This window comes from Podarcis gaigeae (genome assembly GCF_964106915.1).
Source record: "Podarcis gaigeae genome assembly, chromosome: 4".
Lineage (NCBI taxonomy): Eukaryota > Metazoa > Chordata > Lepidosauria > Squamata > Lacertidae > Podarcis > Podarcis gaigeae.
This window is the reverse complement of record NC_139677.1, coordinates 29,570,832-29,592,383: the sequence shown is the minus strand read 5'-3', so window position 1 is coordinate 29,592,383 and position 21,552 is coordinate 29,570,832. Positions and strand designations below refer to the sequence as shown.

At 41.1% G+C, this 21,552-nt stretch overlaps 1 protein-coding gene and 1 long non-coding RNA gene across 4 annotated transcripts in view; one reads left to right on the top strand and one right to left on the bottom strand.

Annotated features, from left to right (window-relative positions):
- Window positions 1–20,253, top strand: part of RASA3 (RAS p21 protein activator 3) — a 126,409-nt gene extending 106,156 nt beyond the window's left edge. For both annotated transcript variants that reach the window (XM_083735519.1, XM_083735520.1), the window contains exons 13-24: window positions 683–757; window positions 1,315–1,438; window positions 4,282–4,388; window positions 5,720–5,797; window positions 7,128–7,205; window positions 8,493–8,566; window positions 10,942–11,048; window positions 11,717–11,799; window positions 12,895–13,103; window positions 14,361–14,464; window positions 16,648–16,831; window positions 17,720–20,253. In XM_083735519.1, coding sequence (XP_083591645.1) covers window positions 683–757; window positions 1,315–1,438; window positions 4,282–4,388; window positions 5,720–5,797; window positions 7,128–7,205; window positions 8,493–8,566; window positions 10,942–11,048; window positions 11,717–11,799; window positions 12,895–13,103; window positions 14,361–14,464; window positions 16,648–16,831; window positions 17,720–17,795 — 1,299 coding nt within the window. In that variant the 3' untranslated portion in view covers window positions 17,796–20,253. The remainder of the gene's footprint in view (window positions 1–682; window positions 758–1,314; window positions 1,439–4,281; window positions 4,389–5,719; window positions 5,798–7,127; window positions 7,206–8,492; window positions 8,567–10,941; window positions 11,049–11,716; window positions 11,800–12,894; window positions 13,104–14,360; window positions 14,465–16,647; window positions 16,832–17,719) is intronic.
- Window positions 1–21,552, bottom strand: part of LOC310843130 — a 41,761-nt gene that overhangs the window by 18,304 nt on the left and 1,905 nt on the right. Inside the window, exons 2-6 of one of the 2 annotated variants that reach the window (XR_014563512.1) lie at window positions 21,437–21,551; window positions 16,574–16,739; window positions 14,609–14,672; window positions 10,925–11,031; window positions 7,718–9,977 (exon numbers count right to left, since the gene is read on the bottom strand). This is a non-coding gene — a long non-coding RNA (uncharacterized lncRNA). Of the gene's footprint in view, window positions 1–7,717; window positions 9,978–10,924; window positions 11,032–14,608; window positions 14,673–16,573; window positions 16,740–21,436; window position 21,552 lie in introns of those variants that run through there. The other variant, XR_014563511.1, reaches the window with a different exon arrangement.

The following is a 21,552-nucleotide window of genomic DNA, read 5'->3' as shown; positions in this document are numbered from 1 at the left end:
AAATTAATTTTTCACTGAATTTCAGTGCAGATAATTATGTTAGCATTAGCTGGCTCCTTGGAAATTATGATTTCTAAATTGGTAGCCAGCCCCTCCTCCCTCCCGCTTTAATTCCCCCACCTTCCTTCATCTGCTCTAACCAAAATACAGGTTGTACACCTGTACACATTTACCTGAGAGTAAATCCATTAAACTCAGTGTGGCTTAATTCTGTGTAGATGTGTATAGATGTGTGCTCTTAGTGTTGTAATGTCAACACTAATTACATATAACAGAGTTTATCTGTATTGTCACTAACCATGGTCAGTTGAGGACTTCCCATCTTAACCAGTATATTAAACCAGGGTTTGAAGTATGTTTGTTAAATTTTCTTGATGAGGCAGCCATGGTTAGTGATGTTGAATTACTGAGCCACATGTAAAAACATAAGGAAAAGACAGAAACTCACTTGACTGGGGCTTATTCCTGATTTGGAAAAAAAAGTTTTGTTTTATATAGCGAAATTAATCTTCAGAGGAGCTAAGAAAAAATTAATTCTATGCTGTAAAAAACAAAACAAAAAGCTAACCAGCCCAAAGCTGTTAAATTGCAATTTGTTAAATAAATAACTGATTCTAAGGGGTCAAATCTCACCCGAAGATAATTCAGTATATTGATTTTGAATTATTTCAATTTATTCTAGATTTGCCAAGTTCATAAATCTTGTGAAATTGATCCTGTGAAGTTGAAAGATGCTGAAAATTTGGATAATAACCGGGTATGCAGTTCATTTTGTAGATGAAAGCCCAGGTTTCCAGTTAATTCACTTACTACTGTCTGATATGCATTTAGCATCAGTTGTGTGCTAGGTGCTGTACAGGCCATTTTTTGCAGCTGGGTTAAGCGGCAGTGAGTAAATGTGCTACTCTTCTATACAATACTGGGCTGTATGATATATCTATAACAGTTTCCAGAAGTTTTCTGGCAGATATTGCCATATAAATACAACCAGAACTGTTTCATATGTTAACATGTCCATATATAAAACAAAAGAACATGCTGATGATAATGTCAGATGATATCTATGTGGGTATTTCACTGCACTGATTCACGCTGGAAAGTTGCAATTTTGAACATGGAAAGTGGGTTGTGTACACAGCGAAACAAAGCAAACAATTTTTTCCACACATGTAGGATCATTTCACATGTCAATTTTATTTGGGCTTCCTTCATGCAAGCACCTTATTTGTGGGTATCCCATAATACGTGATCTTAGGTTAGAAGTGCTTGCACGGTTGTTTTATCTATTATTATTATTATTTTTCCCCCTCCTAGGAAAATCTTAGGCAATATGTAGACCGGATTTTCACAGTCATTACAAAGTCTGGGGTCCGTTGCCCTACAGTGATGTGTGATATCTTTTTTTCACTGAGGGAGTCTGCTGCCATACGCTTTCAAGGTACGTTCCTGTGTAAAGTTAAAATTGTAAAAATCTCCAAAAAGAATGTTAAGGTGATTATCGCAGTTGCACCAGCCAGAACACTACACACTCCTAATGTATGTGCAGTGATTGTGTGCTGCTAATAGCCTGACCAAACTGCGGGAGGCAGTGGAAGACAGGAGTGCCTGGCGTGCTCTGGTCCAGGGGGTCACGAAGAGTTGGACACGACTAAATGACTAAACAACAACAATAGCCTGAATATGACGTGCCACACACGGTGTGTGTCTCTGTTATGAAGAAGTCAGGCTCCAGTTCTTGAAGAATTCTGGCTCTTCTCCGAGTTATTTCAGCCCGCCAACCCAGTGGTTTCTTTCATTTTCCATTTTCACCTTAAGAACAGTGTAAGTTGCTGAGTTAACTCTGGTCACTTAAGTTCCACCCCTAGCCATTGACTGAGGGCCAAACTACACATTACTCTCAAGGTGAAGCATGCAGCTATTTCTCTGGTTTTTCTTAAATTAATTACATATATGTATGGAGAGGGCTTGTTCTCAAGACTGCAGAGCATGGGTTGTGGAATCATAGAATCATAGAGTTGGAAGAGACCACAAGGGCCATCGAGTCCAACCCCCTGCCAAGCAGGAAACACCATCAGAGCACTCCTGACATATGGTTGTCAAGCCTCTGCTTAAAGACCTCCAAAGAAGGAGACTCCACCACACTCCTTGGCAGCAAATTCCACTGTCGAACAGCTCTTACTGTCAGGAAGTTCTTCCTAATGTTTAGGTGGAATCTTCTTTCTTGTAGTTTGGAACCATTGCTCCGTGTCCGCTTCTCTGGAGCAGCAGAAAACAACCTTTCTCCCTCCTCTATGTGACATCCTTTTATATATTTGAACATGGCTATCATATCACCCCTTAACCTCCTCTTCTCCAGGCTAAACATGCCCCGCTCCCTTAGCCGTTCTTCATAAGGCATCACTTCCAGGCCTTTGACCATTTTGGTTGCCCTCCTCTGGACACGTTCCAGTTTGTCAGTGGCCTTCTTGAACTGTGGTGCCCAGAACTGGACACAGTACTCCAGGTGAGGTCTGACCAGAGCAGAATACAGTGGCACTATTACTTCCCTTGATCTAGATGCTATACTCCTATTGATGCAGCCCAGAATTGCATTGGCTTTTTTAGCTGCCGCGTCACACTGTTGGCTCATGTCAAGTTTGAGGTCAACCAAGACTCCTAGATCCTTTTCACATGTACTGCTCTCAAGCCAGGTGTCACCCATCTTGTATTTGTGCCTCTCATTTTTTTTGCCCAAGTGCAATACTTTACATTTCTCCCTGTTAAAATTCATCTTGTTTTGGCCCAGTTTATCCCTGCCCTCCCCAGCCACAGCCCCTTCCACAGCGCCCCCCTTCTCATACACAGCTGTGAAGCTAAGCAAAAGAGTTTTCATTTGGGACTTTTTAAAAAGTAAGCCTTATAGCTGCACTTGTAGCTGCTGTCCCAGTAACAATCACCCCCTCTCCAAGCCTTTAGGTAACTACAGTGGTACCTCGGGTTACAGACGCTTCAGGTTACAGACCCAGAAATAGTACCTCGGGTTAAGAACTTTGCTTCAGGATGAGAACAGAAATCATGGCGCAGCGGCAGTGGGAGGCCCCATTAGCTAAAGTGGTACCTCGGGTTAAGAACAGTTTCAGGTTAAGACTGGACCTCCAGAATGAATTAAGTTCTTAACCCGAGGTACCACTGTACAGAAAAACAAGAGCATGAATGCAACACATTAAACGTAACATGTTGCTTGACCAGTGTTAGAAACTAAGATAAATATGCTAGGCGCCTAATGGCTCCTTAAACCAGGGTTACAGTCGCCAAAACAGAATGCCTAGTTGCCATTTGGGGAGCTAGACGGCTCAAAAGTAGTATTTTTCAATACGGCTTTTTGGTTCCTGAAATTCATTCAGATTGTGCAGATAAAATGTAATGGATAGAATTCTACAGGATGTGTTGCTAGTGTGTGAAAACAGTCAGGATCCTTCCCACGTGTCAAAAAAGGTTACAGTGGTACCTTGGGTTAAGAACTTAATTCATTCTGGAGGTCCGTTCTTAACCTGAAACTGTTCTTAACCTGAGGTACCACTTTAGCTAGTGGGGCCTCCCGCTGCTGCCGTGCAATTTCTGTTCTCGTCCTGAAGCAAAGTTCTTAACCTGAGGTACTATTTCTGCGTCAGCAAAGTCTGTAGCCTGAAGCATCTGTAACCTGAAGCATCTGTAACCCCAAGCTACCACTGTATTTGTGTTTTGTTAGCCCCAAAATGGAAAACAATTTAGGTCCCAACTAAAGAAGAATGGAAATGTAAACTGATGGAATAGGCGCAGCTTGCGGACCTCACATATAGAATAAGAGAATAAGAACAACATACGTTTAAAGAAGATTGGGAAATATTTATTGCTTATATGGGGGAAATTGTGTATACTTGAAAACGTTGGCAGCATTAAGACAAATTCAACAATGTAAATAAGTTTTGATGGATGTAATGGAATAATGAATGGTTTATGTAAAATATGCAGGGATTTGTGCTATACCAAATGAACCATGGAAAGAGAAGGTGGGAAGTCATTAATATTTTAAAATTGTTTAAATGAATATTATAAAATTTAAAACAGAAAATTTAATAAAAATTATGGGGGGAGGGAGAAAACAGTCAAGATTCAAAGAACCCCTCGCATGCACCTCCAGATGGTAGAGATGTCGGGTGTCATCCTGGCACCCAGGCATCTTTACTCACTCTTTGTGACTTTATCTAAAGCTTTTTAAGAGTGGAATTGTAACGGGCTTGTGTTGTGTTTTTAAAATTGCAGATGATCCAGATGTTAGGTATACAGCAGTAAGCAGCTTCATTTTTCTGAGATTCTTTGCACCTGCGATTCTTTCTCCAAATCTCTTTCATCTTACACCTCATCACCCGGTGAGTGTTGCATCTTGCCGTCTTCTGCTGGAAGCCCTGTGCCTTGCTTTCCACTGCCGGTAGTTTTTCTCCAGTGTGCCTCTTGAGTAAATAAGGATAAAAGTTGTGCCTGGTTATGTATACACAACAGATGAATCCTTTTCATTTTGGACATATCACAAGGCGCAGAGAGACGAGAAGATTTGACTGCAGGGCCTTAAAAACTCAACCAGTTGCAAGGAAGATTCTGTCTCTTTGAAACTCCTTCTCCTCGCAATAGTTCAAGAGCATTAACGGCCAATCTGACAATGTATGATTTGTTTCCATAGCTGTAGCTCTGAACTATGAAACATCAAGGTAGTGGATGGCACAGAGCATTATAAGAACCCTGGGTTGCATCCAGTGATACCGTTCCTCAAATAGTCCTTCCATTCTTTGGAACAGAAGAGGAGGAGGGGAGATTTTTGCAGCCCCTGAAAATCTTCTCCAGAGGGTTAGGGAACTCTTTAGTTTGGGAAGTTGGTAAAGCAGTCAAAACTCCTGCCACCTCCCCTTCTACTAGCAGATGCCTCTGCTAATTCAAAGATTGTTCTGTGGTCAGGACTCCTAGGGCACTATCAGAACCATCCCTGTTTTTGAAGATGCTGTAGAATGCTACCATTCCTAAGAAATGGCAATTATTCCTTTTTCATTTTTAAACAAGTAATAACTGCACTGGAAATCATATTTGTGACATGCTGCTAGACCAGTTCTGCTCTCACAATCAATCAAAGAGATCTTGCTAGATAAGAATTGCCTTTACGTGAAACCAAGCTGAGCCCACCACCTTTCAGGAAACTGCTTTACGCTGGTTATAGGTGAACCCCACCTATAGGTTTATGTTTCTATGAGTTTCCGAACAGCTTGTAAAATGAGTTTTAATACCTACTGGTATGAAATAAAAATGTAGTAAGTAGATCTTTTGCTATGTTTAAAGCACCTTAAGGCTTCTGTTGAGAGCCTAATAAATTCATTTCCATGTTTGTTCCTTCAGAAAGTGCTTTTGAAACGAATAAATAAGAGGTTCTGAAGGAGTGGAGGAACCCTTAGAATTCCTACAGAGAGATCAGGAATTTATCGAAAGTATTCAGCATGCACTTGCAAATTAGGTGAGGAGGCTGGAGGACCTTGCCACTTGCAAGAGGTTGAACTTCAGCCCTTCCTGTCTCTTCCAGCTTCATTTCTCTTGTGCTTAAGGGCAGGGGAGTTCTTTATTCTATGTGTAAAATAGAAACAAGCATGGAAGTGTGGTGCAGCATTTGTGGTCTCCTGTGCTCTTTAACATACAGTGGTTTTCTCCTTTTCCTTTTCAGGATCCACAAACCTCAAGAACTCTGACGCTCATTTCCAAGACCATACAAACATTAGGCAGCTTATCGAAATCTAAGTCTGTAAGAATTTTGCATTCTTTGCCCCCTCCCTTTTCTGGGTTCTTGGGCATTCCCACCCACCTTTTAAATGTGTGTTCAATTGATTATGATGATGGAGCACAGCCCTTCTCTGTGAGGGCACAGCATCTTTGTGGAGATGGATCCTCAAAGGGAATGATACAAACCTGTGTCCTCTCCTCTCAGCACATGTGTGGGCAATGCGCCAGGCACTTCTAGGGAATGCCAATTCCACCTCCTGTATCCCCATCATCCAGACTTCCCTCTTTAGTTGGTTGTCACATGAATATGAGCTCTAATGTTCCTAGACCAAGGAGGGAAATACACTAGGATATGTGTTCAGGTATTCAAGGAGCATGATCTGTGATCTAACAGTTCCCTGGGCTGGTGAAAAAAAACTTCTGAGAACTGCTTCATGCGACCGCTCAACACGGCCAGCCATTTTTTTCTTGCCGTTGAAGTTTGCTTCTACTATACACATCATGTAAGGAGTTGGTACACCCATTTGTGGTGAAGCCTTGCAAAAAAATAAAATAAAAAAAATCTCATTTGGCAAGAGAAAATGGCAACCCAGGCCAGGAAAAGTGGTCCCTGCCTACATTTGTTTATTTTGCAATACTTATATACCCCATGAGTGTAATAAAAACTTCTAAGCAGTTTGCAAAAAACACACCCTAAAAATTTAAACATTCAAATTATCAATAAAAGACTGTTAAAAACAGGTATATAACAACAACAATCTATTGATAATTAAAGTTATCAGGAAGCAAAACGAGTTTGGAAAACCTACCAGCATTCTACATATTGAGATAGGCTTGCCCAAATGAAAATGTTCTAAGCAGGCTCTGAAAACAGCACAAGGAAGGGACCTACCTGATGTTAATAGACAGTTTCAGAGTGGAGGTGATGCCATACTGAGAGTGTACTTAAAATGAATACACATTGAGTTCATACAGTGTGTCTCATATAGGTACAAGTGCACATACAGAGTTCATGTAAATTGGTCCTGAGTTTGGCCATTAAATTACTTGTGGACTGCATCCTTTGCCTTCTCTATCAAGCCCCGATTGCCATTTTAGAATGAATGGCCAACCTGAGTAAACAAAGTTTGAATTATATCCAAAATTTTAAAAGAAATGTCTTGATTTGTGAACTTGGCATGTGTACCAGTACCTCTGCAATAAAATAAAATAAATTAGTCTATTCTACAAGGAAAAAAGACATATGTCCATGAATGTATGAGCCTTAAGCCTTTTGCTGACTTTGGTGTTTTGAACTTCTGTGTAAATTGTCGTATTTCAAGATAAAAACCTGATGGTGGTTTGTATTTCAGGCCAGTTTCAAGGAATCATATATGGCTACATTTTATGACTACTTTAATGAGCAGAAATATGCAGATGCAGTCAAAAATGTAAGTGTTATCAACAAACTCTTGCATACTTTGTAGGCTTAATAACATTAGCCAGTTGAATAAATACTTAATTAGGTTGCATATCTATATCCTGAAGAATCAGCTAAAAATGAAAATTAAGCATGCTGAAAGGGAAAAGGTTGAAAAACATGAGAAGTAAATCCATGATGGTGCTTTAGGACATAGATTTGAGGTTTTGCCTCCATCCATAGGCCTCTTAAGGGTTACAGCAAGCTATGTGGAAAACATATTGTGGCGTAATTATTAGTGCCATACCAAAATCTGCCCTCTAGTTTCTGAAAAGTTTTCTGCAGGTGTGAAAAAAGCTTCCTTTTTATGTCTTCTCAGGGTGTTCTAGAATTACTTTAGATTGCTGGTGGGTGTGGGGTTTTGAGTTTCACTTGGCATTGCGAGGTGGCCAAGGGTGGCATGGGTGTTTTTCTTTCCAGTAAACATTTCTCCAGCAATCTGCAGCCTCCTTGGCTGCCCTCACTTTCCAATATTTAAAACAAAACAAAACATGGGAGGAGTTACTTCATGATAACTTTGAAGTGCAGGCACCTGGGAAGGTTGCAGAGTGCAGACAACCAGAGATGATTTATAGATACAGACACTATTTGGTGACCTAGAAATTAAGGTCAGCACAACAAGAATCCTGCATCCTACCCATGATATAAGGGTATGTATCTCCCCTTCATAATCGATCAGAAACTCATTCAGGCAGCAAGCCTTTAGATCACATATGGGTAACATGCAGGTTGCACAACACCCCTTGCAGACCTTCCTTAGGTTACCCAGCCGCTGCCGCTGCTGCCTCTTGTCGCATGCTGGTAATCAAACACCCCTCAGTCCACCAAACAGCTGTGGGAGGTGTGGTACACATAGCAGACAATATTGAGATAGGAGGACCAGCAAAGCAGCTTGCTATGACCTATGAGAATGTCTGAAGGAGGAATCAGTGTGAGGTCAGGGGAAGAGGAGAGTTACATCTGTGTGTACACATATCTGTTTTTGTAAATGTTGGCAGAGCCGAAGGGCTGAGTTATATATCCGATGTGAAGGCCTACAGTATGATTCAGCGTAAGGCACTAATCACACTTAATTTGGACATGGATCTTTGATTTGCTTGCATATAAAGCTTTTAAACATTCTTTTTCTTCTCATCAAATGTCAAATAATTAACCTTGTGAAATTCAGGTGTTTCCATCTGTGCTTTTTTTTTTATCAGCTCTGCCAACCGGTATCAGTACGAAATCCTTATTTCATATATATATTTTCTCATCCAAGTTCTTAGATTTAATTTCATCCTCTGGAAGAAGAGACCACAAAAGTATAGAGCAGGCGATACTGCTTAAAGAAGGGTGAGTATGCATCAGGCTTTAAAAACAAAACAAAACCTGGTGCAAATTTATTAGTAAATAGTTCAGCACCTGCTTGGGGTGGAACATAGTTCCTTTTTCTTTTTTTTTGGTAGTGCTGTCTCTAGTATATATTCATTAAGCAACGGGAAATTTCATTTTGTCAAATTTGAAGATGCTACCAAATTGTTAGGGATGGAAGTACCTTAGAGGATATGATAATAACCGAAAATACAAGCAAATTTGTTTTCACCAGAAACATTTTCTGAGTTACCTAAAAGCTGAATAAGTGTACATGATAGAAAGCTGCCTATTTCTGAACATAATCTGAATAATGTTCCTGCATCTTGTTTGCCCCCTAAAAGTTAATTTTTGTCTTTTAGTTATTTGTTCTCACCTTCCTTTTGCTTTTTAAAAATAAGTTTGTATGATTTTCGTAATCATCCCCTCCTAACTCTTAAATGTGAAATTTCTACATCTTTCTTTTGCTTCTGTCTGATTTTTTTCTGTCTCTCCTTGCTTGGCCTCCTGTGTTAAGGACTCTTAAACTAACAGTAAAGAAAGTTGATGATAATAGTTCATGCAGGTAAGATGGTGAAGACAGTTGGTACTTAGCCACAGCTACCTGTCCATGACAATATCAAGAGAGCGTATTCAACTGGGGTGGGGTGGAGTGGGGTGGGAGAAATTTGGATATCCATGCAGGGTGACTGAAAAATCAGATGGGGATGTTTTTCTTCTCTATGCTGCATCAGTACCTACTGAACACACAGGAAGGTGCCTCATCAAAGGACATTTAGCATTCATTCTTAAAAAATCCATTAGAATCAGGGCAGTTTTTCAGTCGGAATGCTCCGGAACGGCATTCCGGCATCTCTCAGTTGGCCCCCAGAAGTGGGGGGGGGGGGACCTGACCAGCCTCAGCAAAGCCCTGCTGCACCTCCGGCTCACAAGGAGGACCCCCCCCCCCGAGCCCAAAGGGGAATCATATACAGCCTTTGGAGAGAGGTCTCCTCATGAGCCAGAGGAGCAGCGGGCTTTGCTGAGGTTCTTCAGCCTGACTTAGCTGTGATAGGGCCCCTCTTTCCTACTTCCCATCAGAATCTGCTGCTGTCGTCTTCAGGACCACTGTATTTGGGTACCAAGTCCACATGACACTACAATGTAGGCGGGACTTGTCAAGATTGCCTCTCCTTATTACCTCAAGGGTTGTCTGGAAATGTTTTCATATGTTTGGGTTTTACCTGAGTTTTGGTAGTTTAGTCCATCCTGAGCTGGAAGCTTTGATAAGGATTTTTTCTTGCTGGTAGATGATACAGAGTTTACCTGAAACATTTTGACATTTCTTTCCTCTTCCTGCCCCTGCTTTTTTTAAAAGCCGCTTCTTCTTCTTCTTAGTTTCTTATTTATGTTTCTGTACAAGAACAAAGTGGCTTTCGTGATTTCTTAAAACTGTGATTTATCTTGAACCGTTACGTGCCCAAGTTAAATTATCTTTCAGATTGGTTACGAAATGGTTGGAGATTATAATCATTCAATATCTAGTATGATCCCCCACCATCCTAGATTCGTATTTTCATGATCCCTTACACTCATAAGTTAATTAATCATAGCTAGAGTACTTTTACTTTTAATTCAGAAGTTAGAATGTAGTCAAAAATATGCTCTTTGCTTTCGCAACATTGAGTGCACTGCAAAACGGTTGGGTTGGTTTCTTCTTTCCTTTCAACAGCCACTCTTGCCTTCTAACTTACCAGATAAAAACTACCTGTGCAACAAGTGACTTGGTGTTTATTTACAAGAGATGCCCTTCTGCCTAGTATACAGGTTAACAAAATTCTACATGTTCTGTATTAGAGTATGCTGACATAGCCATTACTTTTAGCGACTGGGCCTGTCTTTCAAAACGAATCAAAGAGAAAAGCAGGGTAGAGAATATTTGAAAGTTTAAACAAGAACACATTTTACTCTACAATGTACATGCAGTTCTACCGCTGCGGAACGTCTGTGGGCAATCACTTCCATTAGATTTCCATGCCAGCAACTTGCATGTGGGAAAGTTTCTTAATTACACATGTAAAGTACTGTTTGAAACGTGGATGTTTTCAAACATGCAACCTCCTGCAAGCAATATGATGTTGTTTAGTTATGTAAGAGGAGTGACTTGCTAAATGGATCTACTAAGTGATGCCTGAAACCTTCCTAAAACTGGACTTAGCACCTATTGGTTAAGCCTATTCCATTCAGGGCATCCTCATTGTGGCATATTTCACAGTGTCCCCTTGTCCCCTAATCTCTTGCTTACTACCAGGGAATATAGATATAAATTCAATAAATATAAATAAGATATAATTCTGTCACCTTCTCCTTTGCAACAGGTTCATGATCAAGAGGGCACAAGGTAGGAAACGATTTGGTATGAAGAACTTCAAGAAGAGGTGGTTTCGACTTACCAACCATGAATTTACCTATCAGAAAAGCAAAGGTATTAAAGACGCTGCCATTTTCATTAACGCTTAGCTAATTTAAATGTTGGTAATGATGCAAAATGCAGTGCTGGTATGCTGTTGTGACGTTGTACTCTCTTCTCTATGGTACAAAGGAAAAAGGACTCATTTCAATGCGTTTGAGGGTGTGTTTTTTAAGCATTCTCCTTTAAAAGCTGAGCTTTTATTTACTCGCTGCATTTCTATCTAGTTCCTGTGGCGGTCATAAAATCAGTGTTTAAGGATAAGAGCACAATCTGGGGGAGAGGAGGGTGGCTGTTCAGGTAGAGTGCTACAGTTGGTCTCTGCTCATTATGATCAGGCGCCAGTTCCTAGCAAAGGGCTGGTGTGTGTCCTCTGCCATCCTTTGCCCTTGGTTGTGGGCTGTTTCGGCAAGCGTGGGGGAAGCCAGGAGTCTCTGAGTAGCAGTGCTTGGCCTCAGACGTGCAGTACTGTTACTACAGAAAGGATGCTGCAGAAGTCTTAGCCCGAGGCAATGTGCCCTCCCCCCTTCATACCAAGTGTTTCTTTTAAAGGAGAGGTTGGATGGCCATCTGCCATGGATACTTGAGATTCCTGCACTGTTGGGGGTTGGACTAGATGACCCTCGGGTCCCTTCCAGCCCTACAGTTCACTGATCCTGTTTTTCTGCATTTGCCTACTGCAGGTGACCATCCACTGTGCAACATTCCAATTGAAAACATTCTGGCAGTAGAAAAATTGGAGGAGGAGTCCTTCAAAATGAAAAATGTAAGCTACCCCCCCCCTTTCTGTTTTTAAGAACCATGTCTTTGTTAATGTCAGCTTATGTCAGTTCTTGTAGAGAACAGGTGTTTCTAACACAACCGTGTCAGGAATCACAAGACCACAGCAAGAACGCCTCGGCTCCCGCTCTAAGCAACAATATCCCAAAATACAGCCCATTCGGATGAAATTGTTACAAACCTTGGCTTGCTTAAAAGTTGATCTCTTCTGTAATAACTAAGTTTATGATATCTGAACTTTATGTAATTGTGGTGTTTTTGAAATTGCCCTGTCTTACATATATGGGGGTGAAATTCCATCATTTAGTCTTGGAGAGCATGCATTGCACAATACAAGTCAGAGGAGTTGCAGAGTATAAATGCAACAAATCCCTCTGGTTATTTCATGAGAGTGCAGAGACGAAAGTTTCTGTGTGAATTCACAACCAATATAAAAGCACCTCTTTTATCTGGAAGCATAAATCATGAGTTTCATGTTTACACTTGTGCATTTTTTGTATATTTTTATAGGGTGGTTGGGGTATACATTTTTTACATTTATATATATAGAGAGAGAGAGAGCGTGTGCGCACTAAGCAACCAGAATAGTAGCACTTCCTCTGCAAAAGCTTGATTTATGAATTACATTATACTACCACTGTTTTTAGATTATATTGTTTTCAACGTTGGGTTTCATGTGTTTTGTTTTTAAAACCGTGTAGCCAGTTTGTTTTCTATAGTACAATGGTGGGATTTGTTTAAATAAACAAGCATTTTAAATCCTAAACTGCTTGTAATTAAACGAGAAGAAACTGGGCACACTGAACTGTGACTTTCTGTGAGCCGTGTCGGCTTGTTCTTCTAAACAGTTGTAAAACATCAGGCATTTTTATCATTGCAACAAACCTGTGTTAGGTTGATGGGCCTAAAGCTACCTATTGAGCTTCATCTCTGGGCAAGGATTTCCTTGGCTTACGTTCTTAACTCTTTTACCCCATACTGTCTAAAATAGGGTCCCCCTTTCAGGTTTCTTTCTGTAAAATATAAGGATTTAAGCAGACTTTCTTGTTGGTCATTGGTTGTTCTTCTGCCTGCCTTTCAGATGTTCCAAGTAATTCAGCCCGAAAGAGTTCTGTATATCCAGGCAAATAATTGTGTTGAAGCCAAGGACTGGATTGATATCCTCACCAAAGTTAGCCAGTGTAACAAGAAACGCCTCGCTGTCTACCACCCCTCTGCATACCTTAATGGGCACTGGCTGTGCTGCAAAGCGACAGCAGATAATACCCCTGGCTGTACTCCCTGCACTGGGTAAGGACTTTCTAGGATATATTTCCTGTTCTAAATTTGGCTTTGAAGCAACTTGGTGATGAAATGTGTATCCTGCAGACGTCTGAAAGAGTGAGAGCGCTGATTCTAAGTGGTAGGAAGTTGAATCTATGTCAGCGTCCAATGCAATCACTTGTTTTCTCAGCCTAGTTTTCCCTGCCTGTTTACACCACTTACAAATCTCTGTAGCTAAGTGATATAGGAATAAGAATGAAAGTGTGCTGCTGGGTTTTTAGTACAAGACAAGTACAGTGGTGCCTCGCAAGACGAAATTAATCCGTTCCGCGAGTGTCTTCGTCTAGCGGTTTTTTCGTCTTGCGAAGCAAGCCCATTCGCGGATTAGCGCTATTAGCGCTATTAGCGGCTTTTAGCGGCTTGTCGGCTTAGCGGATAAGCAGATAAGCGGCTTAGCGGCTTAGAAAAAGGGGGGGGAAGGAAAAAAAACTCACAGGAACTCGCAAGACATTTTCGTCTTGCGAAGCAAGCCCATAGGGAAATTTGTCTTGCGAAGCACCTCCAAAACAGAAAACCCTTTCGTCTAGCGGGTTTTCCGTCTTGCGAGGCATTCGTCTTGCGGGGCACCACTGTAGCCGCAATGGGACGGAATGCTAAACCATGGTTTAGTGCAAGGGTGCTGGAATGGATTTGCCAGCCACCTGACATCAAACCCTTGCAGTCAAAACAAAACCTGCAGGCAAAGCGCCAACAATTAGCTGACCATTGGGTCTTGCAAAGCTAGATTATTCATATTCACATTTATGCAGATTTAACCAATTAATCCATCTGTTAATTAAGCTCTCGTTATTAATGATTCACAACTGAGCTAAAAAGACATGAAAATACTTCTAGACATTAAGCCATCTTCTGGCTGGTTGCAAATGATATGTTATTTTAATAAGATTCTGGCAATAGGAATACCCCACACTATTATGGTTCAGTTTTGGAATGCCTCTCCAACTGAATTATAACTTTTAACTTTATTATCCAACATTAACCGTATTCAAGAGTAGACCCACTGAAATAAGCCATTGATTTTGGTAGGTCTGCCCTGCAAACGATTAACATTAGATATCGCCCCTTCTCTTTAAAATTGATTATACTTCTGTTATCTCATATTGTACCATTTTGAAATCTTGCTGTTCTGTTAATCAGGTGCCCTTTTAAACCATAATGGAAAAGTAGAAACTCTCAGTTTCTTAACATATGATTCTTAAAGTGTTATTCTAAATTATTCTGCAGGGGCCTCCCAGCAAATATCCAATTAGACATAGATGGAGACAGAGAAACTGAACGCATCTATTCCCTTTTCAATTTGTATATGGTTAAACTGGAGAAAATGCAAGGTGGGTATACAAATGAAGCATTCCTTTGTCTGTACATGTCATTTTAAATTAAAATTATATTTTAAAGAATGTTATTTATTTACAAAATCCTACGACTGTTAAGCTATACACTGCAGGTAGTTTGTTCAGAATAGCAAATGATACCTTTTGGTGTCTGCTTCAATATTTCACACCTGTTTTCTGTGATTATTTTGTTCTATGCTTGGTTCTGCATTTTAATAACATAAAAAATAAAGAAAACAAGCAGCTAATAGATTTTTGTAGTATGCACTTCTCTTCTCTGCTAGTATGCCTGTATTTTTCCTTAATTCTTTTAGGTCTCAATAGACTTCTTTTTGCACTTTAATCAATGAAATCTGAGTGTCAAACAGACGGAGTATTCAATGAATGTAAAAGGAGGGTAGAAGAATCACATGACCACTGCGTTTTTTGGCATTCTAGAAAGCTATTTTTGAACAGCAGCTTAGCCAAACTTCAGGTTCTGCTTCAGCACAGGGACAGAGGCAGGATATCTTAAGCTAAAATATAAATATAACTTTGTAGGATGTAAGCCAATAGTGCCAGATATATTTAAACTTCCTCCGACCCCATGTAATTGCAAACCTGTGACCTCTCTTTCCATCTCCGAGCTGGCCATCCATTTGCCCTTAGTTCCCTGCTTTGAATACAAAAAGCACTTTGCCAGTGAAGAACCACTGTTGCCTCAGGCACTTGTGTGCTCCTTAGGAACAAGTTAATCATATGACTGGCCTTTGCATGATTCCCCCCCCCCCCCCCCCGTTTACTAAATAGCAGCCACGGAGGACCCTGGTCATGATTGGGACGATAGCATCAGGGGTGTCTCTGTGTTAGCCATTTGCCCCACCATAGTCCCAATCCAAATCGTTCCCCAACAACTGTGGCTGCCCTTTACCCTGACAGCAAAGCTCCCATTGTCACCAATGGGAGTTTACTTCTTGACGCAAACAGCAGGCATGGGAGGGAAGTGTTCAGAACAGGCCTGTGATAGAAGCAGGAGGACTCATTCCTTACTTTGGCCCAACATAGATACTGTATTTTTCGCCCCATAGGATGCACCGCCCTATAGGACGCACCTAGTTTTTTTTGGGGGGGGGAAATAAAGAAAAAAATATATTTCCCCCCCAGGCACAGGGCTGGCACGGGGGAAGCCCGAGCTTCCCCCGACCCCAGCCCCCAGAAGAGCCTGCTATCAGCAAGCCTAGGGAGCCGCGCCGGCAGCTGTGCGAAGCCCGGGCATGCTGAGGCTTCCTAATGCACGCCCGGAAGCCTGGAGAGCGAGAGCCTCTCGCTCTCCAGGCTTCAGCAAAAGCCTGTATTCGCCCCATAGGACGCACCCACATTTCCCCTTCATTTTTGGAGGGGGAAAAGTGCGTCCTATAGGGCGAAAAATACGGCAAGTGTGAAGAGCAAGGCTAAAAGCAAAGGCATCCCAATGCAATAGATAGCAGGATGAAGCACTTCATTCCCCATGCACGCATGCAAAAGTTGACAGCGCCCAAGACTGCTTTGAGTATAATTTGGGTTTACACACACACACACACACACACACACACACACACACACACTATTTCAGCAGTATGTTTGCTGACTTTTGCCGAAATGTGTTCAAAGGTAGTTCTCCACCTGAATCCATCTTAAATGAAAGACTGGCTGCAATTATTCCCTATTCCAGATATTCACATTTGTAGTTGTAGCTATTAGTTTGCATGGATTAGGCAAATTAATGGAAAATATGACTTTCAATGGCTGTGAAAACCATGATAGCTAAAAGGAACCTCAGGGTTCAGAAGTAGTGTCTTTTTAAACATGAGGTGCTGGGGACACATTGTGGGAGGCTATTGTCTTCAGTCCCCATTTGCGAGTTCCCAGAGGCACTAGATTGCCCACTGTAGACATATCATATATAACTGCAGAGTTGGAAGGGCCCACAAGGGTCATCTACTCCAACCCCCAGCAATACAGGAATCTTTTGAAATTAAGAGTCTCATGCTCTACTGACCGAGCTTCCAAGACATGCTGGGCCCTTGGGCTGAACTCGCAGAGCTCTTTTTAAGCTTGCTTTGGGACAGTGGAGGGGGGGTGTCTTACTGCTTCTTGGTGATGCTGTTTGACTTTGATTACCTTCATGAGAGCTGGATTTTTCTTCCATCTTTTTTCAACAGAGGCTTGCGGCAGTAAATCTGTGTACGATGGACCAGAGCAGGAAGAGTATTCAACCTTTGTTATCGATGACCCTCAGGAGACCTACAAGACACTAAAGCAGATTGTAGATAATGTTAAAACCCTCGAGCAAGAACATGCCCAGTACAAGAGGGATAAATTCAAGAAGACAAAATATGGAAGCCAGTAAGTGTGGGTTGCTCTGGGTGGGTGTGATCTTTAATAATGCACAGAAAGCTTTTTTCAGAGGAGATGTAGCTTGGTGTGTTCTACATCCAGACCTGGCTAGTCATTCAGTTTGGGGAAAGTTGCAGTTCAAATGGTACAGCACATATTTCGCCTGCAGAAGACCCCAGGTTCCTTCTCCAGGGAGGGCTGGAAAACCCTTGAAAACCTGAAGAGTTGCTAAACACGCCGTGTAGAGCTAGATGGAGCAGTGATTTGACTTTGTACAAGGCAGCTTTCTATGTTCCTGTGCCAAGCTAGGCAATTCAGCCCCACAATCCACCACTGCCCTTTCCTACTCAAAATATAAAAGTCCTCAACTTCCTGCCTGCAGATATTTTCTATGCAGTAGAGCACCCTCCTGTAAAATTATTCACAGGCTCAGGGTATCCTGCAGTTCTCACCTTGCTCCCTGGTCCTGCCAAAATGCCACCTGCAGTATTATCGGGTTGCTTCCCAAGCCCCCTGCCCCTCAACCATCTAAAATGAACTGCAGCCTGTAGTTTTGGAAACCAAAGATGTCTCTTGTTTGCTTTCACGAGTTCCCACGGCGCTGTCACTCAGGCCAGATCTCTTTCCTAAAATGTGTGTGAGGAACTGGTCCTCCCGATGTTGCTGGACTACAACTCCCATCATCCCTGACCATTGGCCATCTTCCTGTGGCCAATGGGAGCTGTTGATCAGCGACATTTGGAAGGCCAAAGTATCATGACCTAGAGGGTGAAAGGTAAAAACCCTTCTCCTTTTGGGGGGTTTGTTTTTGCTTCAGATCTGCCTTCTTTAGACCTGCAGCTTCAGAAGAAAAACCTCCCTGTTTTCTCCTTTGTCACTTTTCTCCTCCTTCTCTAGGGAACACCCCATCGGTGACAAGAGCTTCCAGAGCTACATCAGGCAGCAGTCGGAAATCTCAGCGCATTCCATTTGAAGTCTGAAGGAATTTACAAGGCGGTGATGTTGACGGGTCGAAATGAGAGAATGGAAAAGAATGAAATGAACAAAGAGAAGCCAACCAGTAGCGGGATGTACCTACCTAAACATCGAGCTCGCTGAGGCTTGCTAAGTGTTTTCTCTCTCTCTATCTCTCTCCAAGAACTGTTACAATAGTTGCTATGCACTTTATTCATCTGATAACGAACAGATGAAGGAACTCTGCCTCCTAGGCAATTTTCATTGTGTGTGTTGTGTTTGAGCTGTTTTTTCTTTTTTTAAAAAAATGTTGCTCTGGTTTCTTGGAATCTAGTGATCAGTTCAATGATCAAGGTGTGTGGATTTCATATTGACAACTTCCACAGTCCTGTACATGGTTGAGAGCATTCTTTTAGATTTCTTAATTTTTGGTTGCTGACTACTTTCTTTTCTATGCCACACAGCAATTAGCGAAGGCTTTGCAGCACTTGCTTTTTTATGGCTATGTTTAAAACTTAAGCGGAGATTAGCTCTTTTTTGGTTTTTAGAGTGTCTCCCCACAAGCAGGTTGAAAAGCAGGGTATTTTGGTCTTCACATCAGCCGTGTAATATTTGGTTAAGAGCTGGCTTTTTAAGGTAAAATTCTAATATTTAAATGGTACTCTTTGATATTTTTGAGATACAAAATCGTTTCCACCAAGGCATTCTGTCGATTTCTATTTTTGCTATATAGTGGTGCCATTAAGAATAATGGAAATTAATTCAAAGTGTAAATAGTACAAGAATACATGGAAGACTGGTCCTAGAAAGTTTGGTTTGCATTTCTGAATTACTGCCTCTTATTTGTTTCCATGTTCCTAAGGGCCATTTCCAATGCAGCAATTTTTCTATATCAAAAGTATTTCCGTGTAGAAAAAAAAGTCTTTGTGCCGTGAGCAGTTTGTCATGTGCGATAAGAACACGTGTTCTGTTTGAACTGCGCACATGCTGAAGAAAGCAGAGTTAAAATCAGTAGTTGAAAAAGGTCTTGCTGTGTAGCACGGTAGCCCTAAACTGTTTTTGAACCTCATCAGGTTCTTCCTCAGGGAAATTTTGAAAGAAAGAAAAAAAGCTAGGAACTGCTGTATTCTCTCATAATATCTTTACCAGAGAGATCTGACTGCTGCAAACTAAATACCAATGCATTTCAGACAGGGAAATGGATGCGACGGAAGTAGCCTCCTGCATTCTGATTCTCTCTACCACATGGTTTGCACAACCTACAAAGAAGTATTATCCACGTAGGAAAACATTCCTTTTAAAGCAGGCTGAAGATGGACAGAGCTGTAACTTAAGAGTAGCTTGTTATAATTAGGAAATAGTGCTGCCTTAACTCTGCAGGAGAAGAGTGTTGGGGGAAGGGCATACAGAGTCCATAACAAAAAAGTTGTAAAGGCTTTTTTTTTTTTTTGGACTGAATTATGTTTGAAACTGAAGTTCATGTTCTCCTAGCACTACTCGATTGTTTGGGACGAGAGTTGTACTTTTTACAAAAGTGTTTCAATAATAGAGATGTGTTTCATTTTTTTGTTTTGTTTTAAATTGCATCGATACAAAGGTGTATCTTGTTAATATGCGCGTAGATGAAGTGAGTTATGAACCTCATAAAAAACAAGTAAATGTTGTCAAAGAGGAGGAATGAAGACGACTTGTGTGCATGTGTGTGTGATGTATGTATGTATGTATGTATGTATGTAGTGACTGGGATTCAGACGAAGTCATACTTAGGTCTCATTGAAATCAGTGTAAAAAAATAATCTTGATTATCTGAAGTCCCATGGATTTCAGTGGACCTAAGTATAATGAACAGTGTTGTTCCAACCCTGTGTGTGTGTCTGTGTGAGTGTGTATCTATCTATAGATATATGCGCACACAGTATATTGCTGTTTAGCTATATGTCATAGCCTCCTTAAAAGTTTGGTTCAATGCATGCTGGGCTTTGATGAAAGTCTAAGTAATGTAACAGAAGTTATGGGGTGTGGGCGTATTTTTGGACCATAATTAATGAGCTTTCAGCTTGATGAGAAGATTCCATACTTCTGCATAATAGTAAGTCTGTAACGTTCGCCAAGCACTTGAAGCAGAAAAGAAATATAGAAAACAAATGTCGGCAATCCAGCCCCACAATGCTCAAATCCCATGAAAAAATGGAATGAGAACTTTTACACAACCTCTGTTTTTTAGTGGTTACAGATTTTATTCTTCTTAGCATTTGAGTATATTAGAAGCCTATGAGAACTGATATCTTATCGGTTGCCAACAGGAAGGCTGGACAAAGAACTGTACTATGTGCCGTGAACTGCCATTTGAATGCCAGTCTTGTTTTTTTGTTTTTTAAAAAAGTGTATTTGTAACTTAATAGTCTTTTAATTAAATACTAATGACTTGCAATGTGTGTTCTATTTGCCAATTAAAAGAAGTGTTTTATTTCTGAAAAGTGTATGTGTGCATATGTTATACGCTAAATAGTGCCAGGCCTTTTTTGGAAAGGAAAGGCTGATGCTTATTGCATTTTTCTAAGGTACAGCAGCAAAAAAAGTTATTTGTACTTGGAAGGGCTTCGAGCTTTAATCTAGGAGTTAAGCACCATTGAATTCAGTGGGACTTCCTTGCAAGCAACTAGGGTTGGACTTGCACTGTTTTGGGTAACAGCGAGAGCCAGTTTGAATTGGCATACTGAGATTAGAAGGCACATTTTTACTTTATTTTTTACTTGAGGCTACTTTGGTTCTGGGACGTTTTTTCTGTGATATTGGATACAAAAAAGGAAAATATTAAAGATGGTGTTTTCTTCTTACCACGAGTAGTATCTTTTATTACCTAATAATCTCTCCCACTCCCTTCAGTATCTAAACAAAAGCACCTATATTAAATTTTAGCAATATAAAAATAGATTTAAAGAAATAATGGTGTAGTTTTCTCAGCCACAGACAGGCGGCACTGCGAACTACAGTGTGTTTGACAAACTGGGCTCTCAAAGTTGCAGCCATGTTGGAGGGTGAAGAGGAAACCAGAGATGGAGATGTGAATGGGTGGCCCCAGGCCAGGGAGCAGCTAGCCTGGTCAGTAGCTGTTGCTTTGGGCAAATCTAGCAGTCTAAAAGGGCTTGGTGTCAGATGCATCCTCTTGGATCCTGCCTCTCTGCCTGTCCTCACATGGAAAACCTGCATCCTTTTTTGCTTCCCTCCCTTTCAGTTCAAAAGTTCTTTCCCTTAATATTGCCCACTTTCAGGAATATCCTCTTTTCACACCAGCTTTTGCATCCTTAAAGATCATGCAATGATTTTATAAAGCTGTGGGAGTAGGACCATGTAGGTTACTTTGTAAAAAAATAAAATAAAAATAAATCATCAGTGATGATAGCTGGAATAGCCAAAGATGGCACCAGGTGGGGAGAATGTGGTCTTCCAGATGTTGCTAAACTGCAGCTTTCATTACTGCCAATCATTGACAGTACTTGCTGAAGCAGGTGAGAGTTGGGATCCAACAACATATGGAGAACCATGGTACCACCATGGCACACAATTCATTCCAATTAGAGCCATAGCTGACACATACAGTTAAAAGAGCTTTCCCCAGCGCTTGGTGGCCAAAGGAACAATCTTGGTATGGGTACTTACCAAACAAACATAGAAGAATGTGTAAGGTGATCTTTCAATCCGCAAAGCAGCCTTGGTGGATGAGGCAATGGTTTCAGCCTACCATTTGTGATGTCATAGAAGCTTCACGACAACCC